This window comes from Symphalangus syndactylus, chromosome 15 (genome assembly GCF_028878055.3).
Source record: "Symphalangus syndactylus isolate Jambi chromosome 15, NHGRI_mSymSyn1-v2.1_pri, whole genome shotgun sequence".
Taxonomy (NCBI): domain Eukaryota; kingdom Metazoa; phylum Chordata; class Mammalia; order Primates; family Hylobatidae; genus Symphalangus; species Symphalangus syndactylus.
The window spans coordinates 100,653,064-100,666,810 of record NC_072437.2 but is presented as its reverse complement, the minus strand read 5'-3'; the positions used below and the strand labels follow the sequence as shown (position 1 = coordinate 100,666,810).

General features: G+C 35.6%; 1 protein-coding gene across 7 annotated transcripts in view; it reads right to left on the bottom strand.

The window, feature by feature from the left end:
• The window catches only part of NBEA (neurobeachin), a 731,576-nt gene that overhangs the window by 235,791 nt on the left and 482,038 nt on the right, over window positions 1-13,747 (bottom strand). For all 7 annotated transcript variants that reach the window (XM_055244143.2, XM_055244145.2, XM_063619313.1 and 4 more), the window contains one exon: window positions 7,437-7,561. In XM_055244143.2, coding sequence (XP_055100118.2) covers window positions 7,437-7,561 — 125 coding nt within the window. The remainder of the gene's footprint in view (window positions 1-7,436; window positions 7,562-13,747) is intronic.

Below are 13,747 nucleotides of genomic sequence, written 5' to 3'. Positions count from 1 at the left end.
ATGGAACTGATAGAAGATCTGATTCTTTTTTTTTCTAAAATGCAAATTCAATTATTTATTTATTTATTTTTTATTATACTTTAAGTTCTAGGGTACATGTGCACAACGTGCAGGTTTGTTACATATGTATACATGTGCCATGTTGGTGTGCTGCACTCATTAACTTGTCATTTACATTAAGTATATCTTATCCTCAAATGGCTTTTTTTTATCTAGGAATATGAGACATCTAAAATAAAAATACTTTCTGAAACCTTTACGAAGTGACTTGTCATCAAATGCCAAATATTAAGGCCATTCGAAGGAGTAAGGGTCCTTTATGTCTCCATGCCATGGTAATTTCTGTTATCACCTCTGCCTTTACTCCCCGATAACCTGGTAAATTCATAATCAAGTCTTGAGACAATTCATAAGCCTTTACTTGTACGAAGCCTACTCCAACCAGACTCAGTAATAACTGTCTCTCCCTGTGCCCCTTTAGGAACTACTACATCCCTCTATGATAACCATTTATTTTCTTTATTCCTTTCCACTGGACTAGGGTTATTCAAACTTCGGTACTATTGATATTTCGGGCTGGAATTTTGCTGTTGTCATTGTTGTGGGGAGCTCTCCTGTATGTGGTAGGATATTTTAGGCAGCATTCCTGGTTTCTACCAATTAGATGCCAGCAGTGCACTCCTACCCCCGCCCCTGTTGAGAATCACTACACTAAACTATGTGCTGTTAGACGGAAGAAACTGATTGTCTCAATCTCCAAATCCAGCAGCTAGCACGTGCATAGTATGTAGAAGTTATTCAATAAATGCTTTTAAATTAATAAAGTTACACAAGTCCTCTGAATCTGTTTAAAATCTACAATCTGAACCTTCAACAGAAAACTAAGTGGCCTCTTAGAACATTTATTAATATGAAACATGCTATATAGTATCTGTCAAATGTATTTTATAAGAATATTTTGTAACTTAGCCTTTATATAACCCATTTAAATTATTTTAAGAGACTGTAAAAACTATAGGGTGAAGACAAGGCTATGATACTAAAATATGACACTGACACCAAAAAGAGCTGACAGACACTTCCTGCATGTCTTTCTCTCTCTCTTTTTAAAAATGTACATCATTAACTTTCAATAAATTATTTAAACCATAACCAGATTACCTATTTCATTTCAAATAAGGAGATCCAATTAATAATACACCAACTAAAACGGAGTTATCAATGAACAATACCGAAGATGTTTACTACAGTCTCTACATAACACAACCAATAGGTTATTAGGTTTTACAAAATCAAGCCATCTCTCTCACATGTTATAAGAACTATAAAGTCTTTGAAAAATGAAGTCAGATTACTTGATAGCTTCTTTCTCAACAATTGTATAGCTGTCTTAGTATTTTTCTATTCTCACTGTCTTTCTTATTCTTGATGACTGAAAGTAGCACATTACAGTAGCCATGCATATACCATCAAAACTAATTTAATTCCAGATTCATTACAGAGCTGCTTTTTATTCATCAAGGTCATAACTTGATGGCTTCACAAGCTTAGATAAATCAGGTGTTAAGCAGACACATCTCTGAGGAACATAAGAATGTTCTCATTTGCAGTTCTCAGCATATCTTATTATTTATTGCTAAAGAAATGACTGATTAACTTTGTCATTTTTGCTCCATGTTTTTTTTTTTTTTTTTTTCCTCAGGCTGAAGCAGCCTGCTCTCTTCTACGATGCCTGATCAGACCTATTTAAGATGCTGTCTTTGATCACAGACATGGAGGCGCTTGCAATCTTAGGTTTTGATGAAACATTGTTCCACTGTAATTTTATGAAAGGGCAACAGAGGCCTAAATAATAATTGACAGTCAACAAAGACAATCAAACTTATTAAGATTTTGTACATTCTTCAACAACTACAATATTGACATGCTAGAAATGCACCAGAATTTGACTAGTCTAGGTTTTATTTTAATATATAAACAATATACAAAACCCTCCTTTTTCAATCATTTCCCTATTAGCTAATTTGCTCAAAAGAAAAAGAATTCTGCAGATCAGAAGATGAGTTTATGAGTTTTAAAATATTTTCCTTATACTGTTCCATTGCTATAGTCCATAAAATTGATGGTAATCAATTAAATTTTCACTTGTATGAGATTTTACTATTAGAAAACACCTAAATAACACATTAAATACACACAAAATTAGAACACTAACCATCAGGGAAAAAACTACCTGCCTCTAGGTTTTCATTAATCACATTCCAACACCAGAGGCTGAAAGTATATCAAATCACACAAAATCTTTTCATATGACAACCTCATAAATTATTCAACTCATTAGTATTACTAAAAAAGCATGAAAAACTCCATCAGTATAAAGGATATTTTCCAACTGAAAAAGGTCAACCAAGTTTTAATAATGAAATTGAAGGGAAAGCTTTTCAAAGTGAATATGAAATAAAATTATTATCCTTTATTTCCTTGAAATTATATCCAATTCTGATTGTTTGCTCATTTAAAAGAAAGCACTGCTAATATATTATTAATATATTTGAGGCACCAAATAAATTGCCTGAAAATAATGTCATGAAATCCAAATGATGGCTAAATGTTCCTTCTCATCACATGAAAATGTAACTGTAATTTAAAATGTTTAGTTGAATTTAGGATATCAGAAAAAATCAAATGACTCAAGATATTTTTATTAAAACATGAAGTCTGCAAAATCAGTTTCACTTCTATTACACTAATAAAGGCTTATATTCTTGAACTACAGTATACTTACTACATTAATAGATAAGACCAAATCAATGGTTCAAATCCCAGGGATTGCTTTGATGGTCATGTAAAAATTTTCTTTCTAAGTAATTTAAGCTTGTTCTCCCAGTGTATACAACATGTTGAAAATTCTGAAAACTTTGATAAGTAATTCAAATACTTCTAGACATTCTGAAAGTTCCATCTATAAAATGTTCTTTTGTTCCTGAAATCTTTTTTGTTGTTACCATGTAGATCAATATAAAATTTTTTGACCAAAGTTTTCAGCAGAAATTCTACACGGTTAGCACTTAACTTTCACAGAAGATTTTTTTTTTTTTGAGATGGAGTCTCGCTCTGTCGCCCAGGCTGGAGTGCAGTGGCACGATCTAGGCTCACTGCAAGCTCCATCTCCCGGGTTCATGCCATTCTCCTGCCTCAGCCTCCCGAGTAGCTGGGACTACAGGTGCCCGCCACCACGCCCGGTTAATTTTTTTTGTATTTTTAGTAGAGACGGGGTTCACCGTGTTAGCCAGGATGGTCTTGATCTCCTGACCTCATGATCCACCCCCCTCGGCCTCCCAAAGTGCTGGGATTACAGGCGTGAGCCACTGCGCCCGGCCTTCACAGTAGAATTTAACAACAGGGAAATTGAAATAGTGTCATTATTTAACATAGAGGAAGAGATCAGTTGAATTTCAATTTATTCTAGTAGCTTAGTCAGAATTTGCAGGTTTGTGCTATCAATATATTCTTAATCTACATCTACGCAACTCCAAAACATTAAGTCATTTGGATGTTAGTCTATACACTGCCAGACTTCAAAATACTTAAACACATTTAAATGTTTAATGGCAGGTGGAATATCCAGACGTCAGGCTATTTTTTTTTTTAACTTTTACATGGATGTCCTGGCAATTTGTATATACAAAATCTTTCTTTAAAATATACGAAATCTATTTTCTTTCTTTTTTTTGAGTCCATTCTTTTTTTTTGAAACCAAACTTTCCAGTTTTCCCACAATATTATATTGCTTTTCAGATTTTCCAAATAAAACGATGGTGAATATTTTAAAATAGCTTTTTTTTCCCCCTCTTTTGAGTCATTTCCTTGGGTCAAGTTCCTAGATGGGGAATTATTGGGTCAAAGATTATCAGCATTTTTGAGGCTCTTGATGTGCATTGGCAAAATGTTTTGCAAAGGACTTGTTTCCAGCAATCCTCATTTACATTGTTTCAGCAACGTACATGAGATTTTTTTTTATTTTTTACTGCAAACCCACTAATACCGAATATTACAAGAAAAAGGTTTCTGAGCTCATTTACAATGGATAAATGATTTATTCCATACTTTTTAAAATTGCTTTTTCTTTTAATTCAACTTGCAGGGATAACATTTAAACAAAATCTGAAATAATTTCAAACTAACAGGAACATTTCAAATATAGTACAAAACTCCCAGTTTTATCCTTATCCAGGCTTTCCCAATATTAACAAACATCTACACCCCACCCCACCCCCCCAACTCCTGCACATATCCATTATCACTAATCTTTTGAAAACCTTTTGAGAAGTTGCAGGTATGGCACCCTATTACCCCTAACTACTCCGTTGTATTTCTCAAAACAAGAAGATTCCTGTCTAAGCACCAACAACCTTCCAACTCTGGAAGTTTGCATTGATAACAATACTGCCATCCAGATAATGGACCCCAGTCAAATTTTACCAACTGCAATCATCTAGAAAAATGTGCTTTAAGGCCGGGCGTGGTGGCTCACACCTATAATCCCAGCACTTTGGGAGACCGAGGTGGGTGGATGACCTGAGGTCAGGAGTTCAAGACCAGCCTGGCCAACATAGTGAAGCCCTGTCTCTCCTAAAAATACAAAAGAGTTAGCCGGGAGTGGTGGCAGGCGCCTGTAATCCCAGCAGGAGATTCACTTGAACCCAGAAGGTGAAGGTTGAAGTGAGCTGAGATCGCGCCATTGCACTCCAGCCTGGGCAACAAGAGTGAAATTCCGTCACAAAAAACAAACAAACAAACAAACAAACGTGCTGTAATAATCTATCTTATCTTTTTTGGTCTCCTCCAGTTTGGAATATTTTCTCGGTCTTTCCTTATCTTTTGGGTCCTTGGCAGTACAAAATCTGTTTTGAATTAAGTTTTTCAACATTTACTGGATTAAGTGCTTTGTAATATTTATTGACATGTACTTCCTATTTCTTCTGAAGAGATATTTTCTATATAGGTTAGAGTGCACATTAAGAGGTAGGAAGAAGGCACAATACTGAATTTCTCTCGTCAATTTGTGATTCTTCCCTCTACTTCTACGTATAGATCACTCCAGGGAGAGCTTCCCACTCACCTTCTCTACATCCTCTGTATTTACTCCCGATTCTCCACTCAGTTCTAAAGTCCATAGACCTGTGAACTGTGATGAAGGTTAGAGGATAATTGTTTTTGGAGATAAAATTGTTTTCGTTGTCTTTATTCTTCCACTCCCTGACCTTAGAATGACCATGGAGTAACTCCAATAGTACCATGTCGATTCCCTGAATATTTTACTGTGTAGATGTGTCATCTTTGTTCTTAACAGGTATAATAAAAACATACTCCTCTTTTCTTTTATAAAAGAACACAACTCAAGAGGGATAGATAATAGGTTCTGAACGTTGCTTATGATCCAGATTGAAAATTCATAAATACTGTATTTTAAAATATAGTACATATAAAGAATATTTAGTATCACACTTCTTATCTATTTCAAAATTAGGGTATTATTTTTTACTTTAGGTTGATTAACAATAGTTACTATTTTATTAAAATATGACTATCAGTTTGAAAAAGATTTTATTTAAAGATTTTAAATTTTGTTTCTTATAGGCATTGACACTGGTTTATTAGAAATTATTTTACAAATTAAACACACAAAGTATTCACTTTTAAGAAGAAATACAAACATTTTTCTTAAAAAAGCCTTTCTTAAAAGTAATCTGTACATTGTGGAATGTAATATAATATGAATTCTGTACAATTAAAGCTTTGGCAACTCAGTATTACTAATGGTATCACTGTAGTATAAACTCTGTTACAAATTGTCTTTATATGTTTCTACTTTCAAATGAGATAAATTCAGAATTAACTGGTGAAAAAGTCTAAATTATTGGTTAAATTAAATGAAGGATTAATAATTTTAAGCTCATATCATAAAGCATGCCACTACTAGGTAGGCATATATTTCTAAGATTCTCTCCTACAGGATCATAATGATAACTAATTTTGAGTTGGTATCAAATCCTTAGAGGGCTATTATCCTTAGGTGCTATTTTTAGTTATTCAAAAAAGACAAACTATAATTTTTTTCCGGTATATTTTTTCCATAGTTACTTTTACTGTATAAAGTTACTGTATAACTTTTATCTTAGGTATAACTGTTTCATATGAAATCCTTATCTATTTTTAATGATATTTTGACACTTATTAAGTTATAGCAATTCATAGCTTACTGGGAAAAGAAATTTTAAAAGCTTTACACATTTTGTCTTTTTATTATTTCCCTGTTTAATTCATTAAGAACATGAATGGTATTACATGATATAAACTATGATTTGATATTATACTATTTATCAACTGTTTTTAAATTTTAAAAACAGATGGCTCACTTAGTACTCCCAAATAAAAGAAAATTAATATAATAAAATACAAGTAATTGAAGAACAAAAGTGGATAACACATACATAGACAGTGTTCATTACTGGTATTTCCTTAGTGAATGTGGTTTGTAAAATTCTGATATACCCCAACAAACTTAAACTTGTTAGAGCATTTAAAAATGGGCAAGTAGACCAAATGTTCCTAAGTATACTTCTTCGTAGAAAACAATCTAAACTAGCGGCATTTTATTAAACTACAAAAATATTTTGATAGTTATGATTTATTGTACAATTTATAAAGAACAATTTAGGGTATAGTTGTACTGTAGTGTGATAATTAATGATACTGTAAGTAGGAGACCATCTTTTTCAAACTTCACTTGTAGTCCATTGGAGGATTGGAAATTTAAATTGGCAGCTTATAACAAGATTTTAAGTTCTATTTTATTAAACTGAAAGGAATAGGTGGGATTAAAACAAAATATCATATAAAGAGGTTATTAATAAAACTTTTTTTAGTTATATAAACAATATGTATATGCATACATAAACATATACTCGCAGTATACATATGTATCTATATTACATGTGTTTATGTATATTAACGCAGTATATATAAGTGTGTACACAGAAACAAATTTATCCATAAAATATATAAGTCTGAGTACAGGACCACAGTATTTACTATGGGTCTTGGTCATTAAAGTTTGAAAGACACCGAGAAAGAAATTGATTTTATTCTTGTGTTAGGATATATGAAAGGAATGTTAGTTAATAACTAACTATGTGAAGTCCACTTATCTCTTAAAAATAAGTTGAAGGCTATAAAAATATATCTAGTCTGAGAAATATTGGGTTGATTAACAGTAACCTAAATGATGCTGAAGGATAAAGCAGAACAAAATATTTCTGACTCATGACATGGAGAACATTAAATACTAGCGAAAAAAAAAAAAAGGAATTCTCAAACACAAGGAGTCACCTCACATCCAGAAGTATTTTTGTGGAAGAAGCATTGGTACTAACCATATTCTATTGCAGCTTTGAGCAATGCCTCAGCATGAGTGGAGCCAAATGCATTGCGAACAAATCTTCTCCTTCGACGAAGATCATCTTCCCAGTAATCCAAACGCCAGAAATCATGCAATTGGCTAAGAGTAGAGGGAAAAAAAGTAATCCCTGTTAATAACAATGCATAACTGGAAATACATTTTTCCATAAAATTGAAGTTATTTTGTTGGTCTCATTGAAAAATTAAGATAATTTTGGAGATACTTATATTTTACACTTGTATTTGTGTATATATATGCATATATATATATATATATTTCCTCTACAAGTGAAAAAGACTTAAAATAATAACATTCTCATATTTTAGGTATTATACCACTCAGCTCTGCTTTCTATTTTTTAAAACTTTCTTCTTTCTACTAAAAGCATTAATCATGTGGAGTTTAGTAACAAAGGCAACATCAAATTACAAGTATTAATGGTACAGTTTGCTTTCTTTTACACTGTTTTTAACAAGGGTTGTAAATCACAGAATAGACCTCACTACAAATAGTTTACAATTTAATGACCATGGTTTCTTAGTAGGCTGAATTAAGAAGTATAAAATATTGCCCACTTGGATTTGGTGGAAAAATGATTAAAATAATGTGCTGAAATATTCATTGAAATAATTCCCCGCTGCCCACAGCAACCTGAGAAAAATGCAATTTTATCCATTATTAATAATACTGAATTAGAGCTGCAAAAATTTCCAGTATGTGGTAATTGTCTTGGTAAATTATTATTCTAATGCTAACAGAGTTCTTGGATGATTTTACAGCTTTCAACTAATATAAACCATTAATAGCCACGGCCAACATTGGCCATCACTGTCTTTTATACTCTAAACCAATACTAAAAATCCAAGAGATATTTCAGAAATGATGGAAATAGGCCCATTATACAGCCAATGAAACATTTCATGATGTAATTTTTGTTTTCAATTTAATTTCAATAAACATTAGTAATAAATACCACTGCTTAAGAAGTCAATTTTTCTGCATCTAGTAGTGGAGTAATACACTCAAAAGATAATATTCTAATTTTCCACAGCAGCACTATTCATAAAAACATATAAAATACTTTCCTAGAAGATTTCATTTCATTAAGTATTTTGATATTTTACTGTAGAACACTTTAAGTCTGATTAAGGCAGGACCTATGTATGTTTTGCTCATCATTATATTTCTAGCACAATGTCTCACACACAGTATGTTTTTACTAAATATTCATTGAATTAATGAAAACTTTTTTTAATTTCAAAAAAAGCTATGGATTTTTTTCAATGTATGGTCATTGATAAAAATAATTTCATTTTGAAAAGCATTTTAGATTTTATGGCTATATAATTTTGTTATCTATAACTTCATTATGAAAACCCGATAGTATAAAGGGCATATAAAAAGAACTAAAATTGTAAGTCTTTGAAGTATGCTTTAATGCACTTATCTTTCCTGTACATCATAATTATAACTTAATTCTGTTAAATAATGATTACTTGATGAATAATAGTAATAAATAGTATATCTCTCTAATTTAAAATAGGATGATTTCTGTCCTTACAAATACAAACTAATCTCGGTAATTTAAGGAAGACCATGCTAAAATCATGCTATAATCATGCTATATTGATTTTCATTAAGATTATGTTAAAATTAAGTCACTGAATTCACCAAAAGTGGTCAGAGAGCTAATGTTATCTAAAATTTCTAACCATAGACATACTCTTCCCTATTCTTCTGTCAGGGCAGCTGAACAGTTCTGGAAAGAATATATAAAACAAACAAAAGAAGACTCTGAAGACCTGAAACCCCCAATTCTAGAAGGTAACACTGGAAAAACTCTTCTAGACGTTGGCTTAGGCAAAGACTTCATGACCAAGAACCCAGAAGTAAACGCAACAAAAACAAGGATAAATAGATGGGACTTAATTAAACTAAAAAGCTTCCTTTTGCACAGCAAAAGAAATAATCAGTAGAGTAAACAGACAAATCACAAAGTGGGAGAAAATTTTTGTAATCTATACATTGGGCAAAAGGAATCCAAACAAATCAGCAAGAACAAAACAAACAATCTCATCGAAAAGTGGGCTAAGGACATGAATAGACAATTTTCAAAATAAGATAGACAAATGGCCAACAAACCTATGAAAGAATGCTCAATGTCATTAATTATCAGAGAAATGCAAATTAAAACCACAGTGTGATACCATCTTGCTCCTCCAAGAATGAACATAATCAAAAAATGAAAAAATATAGATGTTGGTGTGGATGTGGTGAGAATGTAAACATTTTACACTGTTGGTGGGAATGCAAAGTGGTATACCCACAATGAAAAACAGTGTGGAGATTCCTTCAAGAACTAAAAGTAGAGCTACCATTTGATCCAGCAATCCCACTCCTGGGTATCTACTCAGAGGAAAAGAAGTCATTATACAAAAAAGATAGTTGCACATGCATGTTTATAGCAGCACAATTTGCAATTGCAAAAATATGAAACCAGCCCAAATACCCATCAATCAGTGAGTGGATAAAGAAAATGTGTATACACACACACACACACACACATACACACACACACACACACACACACACACTTTGGGGACTCAGGGGAAAGGGTAGGAGGTGGGTGAGAAATAAAAGACTACACATTGGGTATAGGGTACACTGCTCAGGTGATGGGTGCACCAAAATCTCAGAAGTCGCCACTTAAAGAACTTATTCACATAACTAAATACCGCCTGTTCCCCAGAAACCTATTAAAATAGATTTTAAAAAAGAGAAGACTCTGAAAGGTGAGGGAAGGCAGACTGGCTAAGGACCCCAGGACCTAAGTAACAACATATTGATGAGTTCTTTTTGTTTCATATATCCCACACTTGGAGGCAGACAGGCCAACAGCCCAGATAGACCAATGAGTGCAAACAAACAAACAAAAAAGCCCCAGCAAAAGCCTGCTCCCTCTAGTCAAAGGATCAAAAAAACAGCAGTTTAGCAAGATAGAAAACTTTTAGACAACTGCCATACTCCAGCCAAACATCACAGAAAAATTGTGTCCCCACCTGACCTACACCAGCAAAGGATGGGTGTGAAACCCAGACATGTACCCTCATGAAGATGTAATGAGATACCCAACACCCTTGCTGGGTGGTATCAGAGAACACCAAGTAGGCAGCCAGGACTTCATCTCTGCTGGCTGGTAACAAGGTGCCCCACTCACATGGAGTCAGTGGAGACCATGTGGAGAGGTTGGATTTCCACCTCCCATTGGACAGTAATGGGGCATCCCTCCCCCTCCCCACTGGGGTAGTGTCAGAGGAAGCCTACTGCAGAGTCAGGACTCTCACTGCTGACGAACAGCAATGAGGCCAGCCCACCAGTGGACATCACATGGGGACCGGGAACTCCCACCCCCATCAAGCAGTAAAGAAGAGGCTCCGACTCACTGGGTTTCAATGGAGGCCAAGTGAAGAACTTAGATTTCTACTACCATCTAGCAGATTTAAGGCAGTGTTCCCACTTCCAGATGAAGCAATGTTACAGAAAGTCTAAATAGAAGGTTTAAATAAAATAAATTATCTCAGAAAAAAATAAGAAAAGGTCCAGGTTTCAATCTAAAATCACTTGTCATACTAAGAACCTGGAAAATCTCCAAGGGAATGTAAAAAGATCAACCCAAAATGCCAACATCGAAATGGCAGAGAATTTAAAGCAGCCATGATTGAAAATATACCTCAATACCCAATTATGAAAATGCTTGAAATGAATGGAAAAAAAAACCCTTAGCAAAGAAATAGAAACTCTCAGAAAAGAAACAGAAGATGTAAAGAAGAACCAAATGGAAGTTTTTGAACTGACAAATATAATAACCAAAATAAAAGCTCAGTAGATGTGCTCAACAGCAGAACAGAAGGGACAGAGGGAGGAATCACTTAATTGGAAGACAGTATAATAGAAATTATGCAATCTGAATAACAGAAGGAAATAGATGAAAAAGTGAACAGAGCCTTAGGGATCTGTGGAGCACAACATTTAGCATTTGTGTCACTGGAATCCTAGAAGGAGAGGAGAAAGTCGGCAGAGCCGAAACAATGTCTGAAAAAATAATGGTGGGGGGGTGGGGAGGAGCCAAGACAGCCGAATAGGAACAGCTCCGGTCTACAGCTCCCAGTGTGAGCGACACAGAAGACAGGTGATTTCTGCATTTCCAACTGAGGTACTGGCTTCATCTCACTGGGGTGTGCCAGACAGTGGGTGCAGGAAAGTGGGTGCAGCACACCGTGTGCAAGCCGAAGCAGGGCGAGGCATCGCCTCACCCGGGAAGTGCAAGGGGTCAGGGAATCTCCTTTCCTAGTCAAAGAAAGGGGTGACAGACGGCACCTGGAAAATTGGGTCACTCCCACCCTAATACTGTGCTTTCCCAATGGCCTTAAAAAATGGCACACCAGGATATTATATCCTGCACCTGGCTCAGAGGGTCCTACACCCACGGAGTCTCGCTCATTGCTAGCACAGCAGTCTGAGATCAAAGGCGGCAGTGAGGCTGGGGGAGGGGCGCCCACCATTGCCAGACTTGATTAGGTAAACAAAGCAGCTGGGGAGCTCGAACTGGGTGGAGCCCACCACAGCTCAAGGAGGCCTGCCTGCCTTTGTAGGCACCACCTCTGGGGTCAGGGCACAAACAAAAAGACAGCAGTAACCTCTGCAGACTTAAATGTCCCTGTCTGACAGCTTTGAAGAGAGTAGTGGTTCTCCCAGCACACAGCTTGAGATCTGAGAACCGGCAGACTGCCTCCTCAAGTGGGTCACTGACCCCCGAGTAGCCTAACTGGGAGGCACCCCCCAGTAGGGACAGACTGATACCTCACACAGGCCGGGTACTCCTCTGAGACAAAACTTCCAAAGGAACGATCAGGCAGCATTTGTGGTTCACCAATACCTGCTGTTCTGCAGCCACCGCTGCTGATAACCAGGCAAACAGGGTCTGGAGTGGACCTCTAGCAAACTCCAACAGACTTGCAGCTGAGGGTCCTGTCTGTTAGAAGGAAAACTAACAAACAGGAAGGACATCCACACCAAAAACCCATCTGTATGTCAGCATCGTCAAAGACCAAACGTAGATAAAACCACAAAGATGGGGAAAAAACAGAGCAGAAAAACTGGAAACTCTAAAAATCAGAGCACCTCTCCTCCTCCAAAGGAACGCAGCTCCTCACCAGCAATGGAACAAAGCTGGACGGAGAATGACTTTGACGAGTTGAGAGAAGAAGGCTTCAGATGATCAAACTACTCCGAGCTACAGGAGGAAGTTCGAACCAATGGCAAAGAAGTTAAAAACTTTGAAAAAAAAAGTTAGACGAATGGTTAACTAGAATAACCAATGCAGAGAAGTCCTTAAAGGACCTGATGGAGCTGAAAACCAAGGCACAAGAACTACATGACGAATGCAGAAGGCTCAATAGCCAGTGTGATCAACTGGAAGAAAGGGTATCAGTGATGTAAGACAAAATGAATGAAATGAAGCAAGAAGAGAAGTTTAGAGAAAAAAGAATAAAAAGAAATGAACAAAGCCTCCAAGAAATATGGGACTATGTGAAAAGACCAAATCTACGTCTGATTGGTGTACCTGAAAGTGACAGGGAGAATGGAACCAAGTTGGAAAACACTCTGCAGGATATTATCCAGGAGAACTTCCCCAATCTAGCAAGGCAGGCCAACATTCAGATTCAGAAAATACAGAGAATGCCACAAAGATACTCCTCGAGAAGAGCAACCCCAAGATACATAATTGTCAGATTCACCAAAGTTGAAATGAAGGAAAAAATGTTAAGGGCAGCCAGAGAGAAAGGTCGGGTTACCCACAAACGGAATCCCATCAGACTAACAGCTGATTTCTCAGCAGAAACTCTACAAACCAGAAGACAGTGGGGGCCAATATTCAACATTCTTAAAGAAAAGAATTTTCTGATGGCCAGTGATGATGAGCATTTCTTCATGTGTTTTTTGGCTGCATAAATGTCTTCTTTTGAGAAGTGTCTGTTCATGTCCTTTGCCCACTTTTTGATGGGGTTGTTTGTTTTTTTTCTTGTAAATATGTTTGAGTTCATTGTAGATTCTGGATATTAGCCCTTTGTCAGATGAGTAGATTGCAAAAATTTTCTCCCATTCTGTAGGTTGCCTGTTCACTCTGATGGTAGTTTCTTTTGCTGTGCAGAAGCTCTTTAGTTTAATTAGATCCCATTTGTCAATTTTGGCTTTTGTTGCCATTGCTTTTGGTGTTTTAGACAT